The sequence below is a fragment of the Echinops telfairi genome, unplaced genomic scaffold, assembly GCF_000313985.2.
Source record: "Echinops telfairi isolate 266 unplaced genomic scaffold, ASM31398v2 ScPeMD7_5592;HRSCAF=6446, whole genome shotgun sequence".
Taxonomy (NCBI): domain Eukaryota; kingdom Metazoa; phylum Chordata; class Mammalia; order Afrosoricida; family Tenrecidae; genus Echinops; species Echinops telfairi.
The window spans coordinates 45,007,266-45,016,066 of NW_022109491.1; the positions used below are offsets into that span (position 1 = coordinate 45,007,266).

Consider the following 8,801-nt stretch of genomic DNA (forward strand, 5'->3'; position numbering starts at 1 on the left):
AGGGACCCTAAGGAACAGCTGGAGCCGAGTGCTCAAAGATACATGACATGAAATTTATGAGATCTCCACAATGGTGTAACGAAGTGGGTTGGCACAGACTGGGCACAAACATACCACACTGGTCCCCCATACACACAAAGGGAACCCCACCCAACTCTGATGTTATAACTGCTGCTATTATTGAAGTGGACCAAAAAAATCCATAAAGTCTGATTTATTAGTTTATCACATACTTTATTTATGAAAAATAAAAGCCAAATTCTTACAATGCTCCTCACTAGGAGGTGTCAAAAAAGGATAACACATTCTTGTGGAGAGCTGACCATTTTCTATAAGAGATCATAGCACACTTGTTTCAGCGTCCTTCTCCTGATATCCCAACTTCAAAAACGGAGCTGCATGCAAAGAGTGTACAAAGATCAACGAGATGATCTTGCTCTTGGTATAGTGCACACATGAGATGGCTAAAAAACCATGGGGTCAACAGAGAGACCTAAGAAACAGAATGCCTGTGACTTGTGACAAGTATTTGCCATAAGTGATCCCCTATCTTAAAATATGTTTGTGGGGACATGGACACATAGTGAGGCAAGCATGTGCCAGGCAATTTCTTATCCTTGTTTCCAGAAGGCACATGTTTCCCACACCCTTTCTTAATAAAAATAAACTACAGGAGAACACTGCAGTTAGATTCTGACAACTTTGAGGTATTAAATGCGTACGAAAAAGATTAGTTATGACCAAGAAATATGCAATAAAAATAGCTTTAAACCAACATGGTTAAGTGTTAAGATTTTTAGAAATCAAAGTATTTACTCACATCATTTTAAACTAAAGTAAGAAACTAATAAATCTTCCATGGCTAATGATTGAAGTGCAAGTGAGGCTGGCTTTCACATTTGTTCTGTTTCTTCTCCTTCATTCAGAACAAAGGCAGATCAGTTGTTCTTAAACAAGTCAATGCAGCTTTGCAAGAGGGACACATTATTCTGGAAGAAAAGCAGAAGTCAAGGCAGTCCTATTAACTCTCCGGTTGAAGGCATAGCATTTATCTCCAAGAACAAAATTCAAACCTGCTAACCTTTCACAAAAATCAACCAAAATGAGTTACGTGCCTCCCTTTATTAAAATTTGTAATGAAAACTCCACCCCCACCCCACCAGGGTCTGAGATCACTGCCTGGGAAGGCTCAAAGCTCAAGGACCAAAAAAATTGCTTTATAAATGTCCAAATTACCAGGTTGAAGAAATTTAGAAAATTTGAAATACATAGAACATTATATATGTGATTTACATACAAATCATCCACATTGTAGTCAGAGTCCCTAAGTGGTACAGGCAGTCAATGGGCTCAGCTGTTAAAGGCACTTACCCTGGCATGCTTAATTTCCAACTCAGACATTTCAATGAGATTCTTTCTAAATGCTGCCACTCTCTTCTCTTTGAAATTAGTCAATTCTGTAAGTGAGAAAGAACAAGTTTGCAAAGAAAATTAAAACAATTTTCACCTTCAGCCACATATTCTTATGCACCAGGACAGTGCATTAACAATTTCACATCACTAGCTAATAATTTTGTTTTGAAAATCTAACCAATGTTGCTATAGACATGCCTTGTATGGAATGTCAATTTTACATGTAATTTTTCATTTTCTATTGCCTCCACCAAAACTAAGGATTAAATAACTCATTAGAAAATAAGTCCTATGGGGCACTGAATGTACAAATGCGCTTTACACAACAGATGTGTGTATGGATTGTGATAAGAGTTGTATGAGCCCCTAATAAAATGATTTAAAAAAAAAAAAGAAGAAGTCCTATGATGGAGCCAGGCCCAAGCCAAGCTCTGTTGATCCCCTCTCCCCACAAGAATGTAATACAGAGAACAGCACTGAAGATATAGCCCAAGGAGAGTGGCACGTCTGTCCAGACCACAGGTGGAGAGAAGAAAAAAAGAACCAACCTCATTATGGCCTACCAAGCCCCAGCGATGATGACACACCTGCTCAGAGTAGCCATGCACAAAGGATCGTAGGGCCGGTCCCACCATGAAACAAGTTCTCTCACTGACCCCATAGCGCTATAGGGAACAGCACAAGAGACACTGCGGAAAATGTGCCCTGTCTACCTCATGCACAGCGGAATGAAACACAAAGGGAGTGCAACAGGGCAGCAAAGGGAACAAAGTAACCAAGTCCCCAAGGAATCCTGAAAATAGATCTGATTTGGGGGACAGGGTTTGGCACCTCATCAGACCTGATTGAAAAACACGCAGAAAGACCTGGAACTATAGGTTTGGTTTAGTTTTCCTTCTGCCCTATGTCTATCTATATTAGACAGGCAGGACAAATCATCCTGAAGAGAAAACAACGGGAGCAGGGGTTCCAGGGGGACATGGGAAAGGACAGGATGGGGAGGGTGAATGGAGCCAACAAACTCAGGGATGAGGGAAACAAGAGATCTAAAAATGATGGTGAGGAGACCTGGTGGGGTTTGATCAAGTACAATGTACACAAGACTTACTGAGAGCCAAGTGAGGGTGAGCATTATAGTGGGTCAGGAGGAAGGTGAAAAGAGAGGAAAGAAGTAGGATATAAAAGTTATTTATAGAGGTATAGCTAAAGGCATGTATATATTTAAATATATTAATTTGCAATGAACGGGATAGAGGCCAATGTACATATATTTGTACAAGAGTAAGATGGACTATGGGCCTCTACTCAAGTCCTTCTTAAACGTAAGAGCACTTTGTTCTAATAACCTGGCACTGTTTGATACTCACCATCCCAACAAAATCACTGAAGACGAAATGAGTGCATAAGCAAGTGTGAAGAAAGTGGATGGTGTCCAGCTATCAAAAAGATACAGCGCCTAGGGTCTTATAGGCAAACAGCCTCTAGCAGGGAAGCAACAAAGCCCACATGGAAGCACACCAGCCTGTGATTATGAGGTGTCACCGGGATCACGTTATCAAGTATCAAAAAATCCAAAACAATTATATCATGTGAATGAGGGGGGTTGGAGTGAAGACCCAAAGCCCATCTGTGGACAAACTGGACATCCCCTTACAGAAGGGTTACAAAGAAGGGACAATTCAACCAGCGTGCAATTTAGCATTGATGAAACACACATCATTCCTCTACTTCTTGAATGCTTCCTCCCTGCTACTACCAGGACCCAGCAGTTCTACCTTACAAATCCAGTTAGACCAGAGTACATATATTGGTACAGCTAAGAGCTCTTTTGACACATGGAATTGAGGGCAGATACAACCCTCAAGAACAGTAGTGGGAGTAGCAATATTCCATCACAAGGTTGGATATATATAGCCCACCCCCCAGGATGATTAACAGAAAGGTGGGTGAAGGGAGACAACGGACAGTATAAGACACAAAATAACAACAAAAATATTTAATTGATCAAGGATTCACGAGGGTGGGAGAGGGAGCAGAAAAAAATGTTTTGGAAATGTTGATGGCAACATAGTGTGCTTACTAAAACTGGATGATGAATTGTCATAAGATTTGTAAGAGCCCTCCAATAAAATGATTAATAAAAAAAAAGAAAGGAAATAAGTCCTAATGGCACAATGGTCAGCACTTGACTATTAACTGAACCCACCTAAAGGTTTAATGGAAGATTTAACAATATGCTCCTGGTAATGATCATAGCCCAATTAAACCTACAGAGCAGTTCTACTCAATCAACTACCAGCTTTTCTTAAAGTGTCTCAAGAGAGATCAATCCCCCGGAGGAGATCATGCTTGGTAGAATAGCCATCAGCAAAAAGGAGGATGACAGAATGGCCTGGGGCAGTGACTGTGACAGTAGGCACAAAAATAATTGTGAGGCTGGCACTGAGACTGTTCCAGACTAAAGAAGACGTAGGAGACATGACACTTCAATGAAATCCTAGACTGAATTTGTAGGGAAGGACATTCAACAAAAAATACAGATGCAGGCTGTATCAAGATTAAATTTACCACCAAAGTTGATTAACTGTACTGTGAGTACATAAGAGAATATATTCAAATCAGGAAGGAATGTGCAGTAGTTATGTGTGTTCAAATGACTGATAAAGCAAATAAGGCAAAGTCTGGTCATCTAAATAACCCAAAAAAAGAATCTTAAGGTGTTCTTTCAATGTTTATGCAGCTGTTCTTCCCCATAATCTTGTAAATATTTCCAAATAAAGGTGTCTCTGTTCTACCTTCCTTTGCAGATCCAGAAAGCTGTTCAAATTTCTGGCAATATTCCTGTTGGTGTGTCTCTGCCAGTTTAACATCTTTGCTTTTTAATCGGGCCTTATCCAAAGCTTTATTTGAGTTCTCGTAGTCAATGAGAGCTTTGGTACGTCTGTGTAAAAGATCCTGAGAAAAAATGAACAAGTAAGGCAAGGTTACCTTATTCTGAATAATTCCCAGAGTTCAAAACAGGAGAACTAAATATCTAAGCTATTAGTATAACCCAAGTCACCACTGAGATGCTAGATTACTGCCTGCAACGTTAGATTATGCAAGAATCAAATCTATCTTCCCAATTCAATTTTTTTTAAATCTCAGGATTAAGAAAGGCCAACTAACTCTAAAAGTGCTGCTGAGAGCTTTAGAAGAATTCTTTAAATGAATCAGGAAACCAACGTAGTGCAAATGGAAGAACCAGTTCTAATTGATTGCCCTTTTGCTTCAGAAAATTAACCATTTTTTATCAAAATAGATGTACGTTTACTGATGGAAGAGTCAAAGGGTAAAACCAACTAGGAGGAGACAGTCACACAACCCCATCCAGCAAGTTCTGCTTCTATGAACGTAACCTGCCAAGCTAATTTGAAATAAAGATCTTTTGCAAGAAAGAAATTACCATTCACTAAACTGGGTAATCATGAGTTTTTAAAAAACTATTACTACAATTAATAAGAAGCCAAACTTGGGAGTTTAACAAAATAATTGAAGTTAGGTAAAAGATACATGAGATCATTAAACTATGTACTTTTGTGAACACCTGACAATTTTCAGAAATGGGTAAGCTCTTTAATTTCATGAAAATAAAACTACTTTGAATATCCTACATTCAGTAACCTATGTTATCGAATATACTCGAGTATAAGCTGACCCAAATATCAACCGAGGCACCTAACTTTACTACAAAAACTGCATTAAAAATGTGCTGAAAAACCTCGGCTTATACATGAGCATATACGGTATATAACCTATGATCTGTCTACTCAGCAAAATCCTTACAGAACAACCAACAATAAACATATCACAAAAAAAGTTAAGCTCACTTATAAAAATAATTCTGATAAGTGCCTGTCTTTCAGATTACAAATACACCATTAATCCTGTGTGGGTTGTGCCAAGATTGCCCTGTACTACTCTGATGTGTTTTTTTTTTAATCCTGAGCTTACCTTAGCAGCCTCTATGTTGAGCATGTAGTATCTAAGGAGCTCTGTCAGCTTTAAGTCTTCATCAGATGACACTCGGTTCTCTACTTTCTATTAAAAAAGTAAACATCAGAGTCAAAGTAGTTATCCTACATTAGAAAATACTTAAGAACACCAACTCAAAAATCCTTACCCTAAGTTTCTCAAACAGCTCAGCAACCTTCAAAAGGTACCTGAAAACACAGGCAGGATTTTAGTCTAATGTGTTAAATATGATCTTTGTCAATACTCATAAGTGCTTTCATTGAGACTGGCTCCAAATAAGAGAAAACTCAGCCTACTATCAGTGCCACACATGGGGGCAGTTGTGTTCTTCCTTCCGAAGACTGTTTCCTTATGATCGCCATAACCAAATCTATCCTGGGAAAGTGAAGTCATGGGCAAAGTTCACAAAAAGATGACTCCAAAATTACTCCTGTATTAAAATAATCTGAACCTGAGAGGGGAGTGTGTGTGTGTGTGTGTGTGTGCGGCGCGCGCGCGCTTTAAATGGGGTGGCAAAAGGTGAAAATTGATAGCATTATTTACATATACAGGGCACAAATTTGTTATGCCAACATAAGGGCCAGAGACTGGTTCTATCTGTGATGAATAAGCTTATACTCTGGAGCAGAACTGAAACCATAGTTATTACTCATTCTGGCTATGTGCCAGAGTTGCTTGTCTCACAACAGTCTTTATGACCGAGAACTACATCCACAAAGTCTTCTAAGGCAGTGATCTTTAGGAGAGCAGATCCAGGTTTCACCCCCTTGTGGTGGCTGGTAGATTTCAATCGCCAACTTTACAGTTGGCAACCAAGTACTTCACCAATGAGCCACCACAGTCTCTGATCTATTACTCATTATTCTTTCAACGATACCATGAGAACATCTACAATGGGGGCCCAGAAGCAATGTTCTGCCAGCAAAAACTCACTTTTTGATGACCGTGGGCTCTTCTAAAGCCAGACTATGTAAACAGGCTGCAGTGTGGATATAGTCATCTGCAACACCTGCAGAGAGAAGGACAGCTCTTTTTACATGAACAGAGCTGTGCACGTTAGCAAAGCTGTGAGTAGCCAGTATGTGAATGGTATTTACTTTTATGAGATCTGGTCATTCTGTCAGCTTTTGTACACGAATCCTTGATTCTATTGTAATAGTTAATGAGGAAATTTTTCTCCTGCTCAAAAAAGTCATCCACCTCCTAAAAGGGAGGAACAAAAAATTTAGGAAATAGGAGTTTTGTGACTGCACTTGAAGAAACTACAGCAAATAAGCTGATAGACTAGTGTCTAGAGAGCAAGAGAATGTAAATCATTGAGGTGCCATTTTACACTACAGACCGAAGGGCCACCAATAATGTGAGAGAACACTTGTTATCTTTGAGATAGCAACATCAACAATTTGGAAATGCCTAGTAAATGTCTGGCATTCCAACCCCGTGCACCCCCCATGCTTCCCTTCCTACCCCCCACCCCCTTCAAAAAAAACCCAAGCACTCACTGCCATCAAAAGTCGATGAGGACTCTCATAGCGACCTTACAGGGGAGGAGAGAACTGCCCCTATGAGTATCTAGGACTGTAACTCTTTATAGGAACATAAAACCCCATCTTTCTCCCGGGCACCCTCTCTAGAATCCAGTAGTTCTATTACTCCACAAATAGCTCAGCCTGGTGCAGTAACACTACCTTTTCTTGTATACAAGGATCTGTGTATGCATATGTAGGTAGATTTGACTGGTTCAAAACTGGAGGGAAGCCTGGCATCAACATTAGTACTTTGAGTACCTATGAATAATTTAAAAGTATATTCTGGGAATTCCTTACCCAAGCCTAAAGCAACTGTAAAGGAAAATTAGTTTTGGGGGTTTTTTTGTTGTTTTTTTTTGAAAAAGGAGAAAGGAAGTGAATAAATCACACCTATGAAAACAACTTAGTGGTCACGTATTCGGCTGGTAAGTCAGAGGTCAGCAGTTTGAAACTACCAGCTGATCCCAGGGAGAAAGGTGTAAAGAGTTACCCTCAAAAAGCCACATCAGCAGTTGTACCTTGTCCTATGGGTCAGTAAGAGTCAGCATGGACTAGATGGCACCGAGTTTGGTATGTGATAGAATTGTGAAGCTGTCCAAAAGAAATATATGCCATTATGTGGCAGTTACATTTTTCTAACAGAGACATTATCATAAAAAACGTATGAAATTACCACTACCATTTAACTTGAGATAAAAATGCCACACCTATTTATATGGAAGCCAAGAGTTTTCTAAAACAGCCAAAAGTCTAGACTTACCTTCACTCCAGAAAAAAGGACTTCATCAGCACTTTTCACTACACTCTTGAAAAAGCCGCCAAACATTTCTTTGGTATTTTTCCGCCTTACACTTAGCTAAAGAAGAAGTTTGCAGCATACATTATTTTTCCAGTCACATTTTATAGTCTAAACACATTCAAAGAAATACTTTCTACTAGTACGAGATACTTTTAATATATACCAAACCTAAGCTACTGAAATGACTAAGCCTAAACACAGGCCCTCTTCATTCTCCAATGTTAACAAATGTTAACATAAATGTTTTGAAAAAACTAGATCTTTAATGGCTTTTAGACCCTTGGCTAAACTATTAATTCTTTTGGGTTAGAAGATGATAGAAAGTTTCTGATTTAGTTTGTCTCAAACATATTCAGGAAAAGAATGCAATACTTTAAAAAAAAAAAAAAAGCACAAGAAAAAAGCAAATGCAATCCAAAGTCCTTCCTAATGTGAACCCTAACAGAGAGGCAATCACTGCTACGGAGTTGATGCCCACTCATAGCAACCCTTAGGACAGAGCACAACTGCCTCTGTAGGTTTCTGAGACTTTACATCTTTATAGCCATGAGGAGACATTTTCTCCTGTGAAACAATGGTGGGTTTAAACTGCTAACTTTATGATTAGCAAATAAGTACATAATCCATGACGACACAAGTAGAAAAGTCAACTTTTCTTTAAACGATTTTATAAAAATGCCTAACAATGTGAGTTTTAGTTTGTTTTTTTTTTGGGGGGGAGGGGTTGTTTACATCAAGCAAGGTTTGCACTATGTTAAGAAACTAAGAATTTCTTTAAAATAGTTTTTAAAGTATACCAATATGTTTTTGAAGTACACTCATAAAACTGCAAATGGATTCACAGAAGTAATAAAAATGCCTTACATCCTGATCATATTCCAGGAACACATGAAAGTTTCGATCTTTACTAAGAACTGGGTGAGATGAAAGCCGCTGAAGAAAGACTTCATGGGTGGATACAGTCTTCTTAAAGACAGCAAGATACTCACTGAAAAAGATGGATACATTTGCATGACTCAGCTTCCTAGCAGGCACTGCTGCTGGCT

General features: G+C 39.0%; 1 protein-coding gene across 2 annotated transcripts in view; it reads right to left on the reverse strand.

The window, feature by feature from the left end:
* Positions 1-213: 213 nt before the first annotated feature.
* The window catches only part of SNX5 (sorting nexin 5), a 28,408-nt gene continuing 19,820 nt past the window's right edge, over positions 214-8,801 (reverse strand). For both annotated transcript variants that reach the window (XM_045295266.1, XM_045295267.1), the window contains exons 6-14: positions 8,620-8,743; positions 7,717-7,812; positions 6,525-6,630; positions 6,361-6,436; positions 5,576-5,615; positions 5,407-5,493; positions 4,209-4,368; positions 1,372-1,457; positions 214-989 (exon numbers count right to left, since the gene is read on the reverse strand). In XM_045295266.1, coding sequence (XP_045151201.1) covers positions 939-989; positions 1,372-1,457; positions 4,209-4,368; positions 5,407-5,493; positions 5,576-5,615; positions 6,361-6,436; positions 6,525-6,630; positions 7,717-7,812; positions 8,620-8,743 — 826 coding nt within the window. In that variant the 3' untranslated portion in view covers positions 214-938. The remainder of the gene's footprint in view (positions 990-1,371; positions 1,458-4,208; positions 4,369-5,406; positions 5,494-5,575; positions 5,616-6,360; positions 6,437-6,524; positions 6,631-7,716; positions 7,813-8,619; positions 8,744-8,801) is intronic.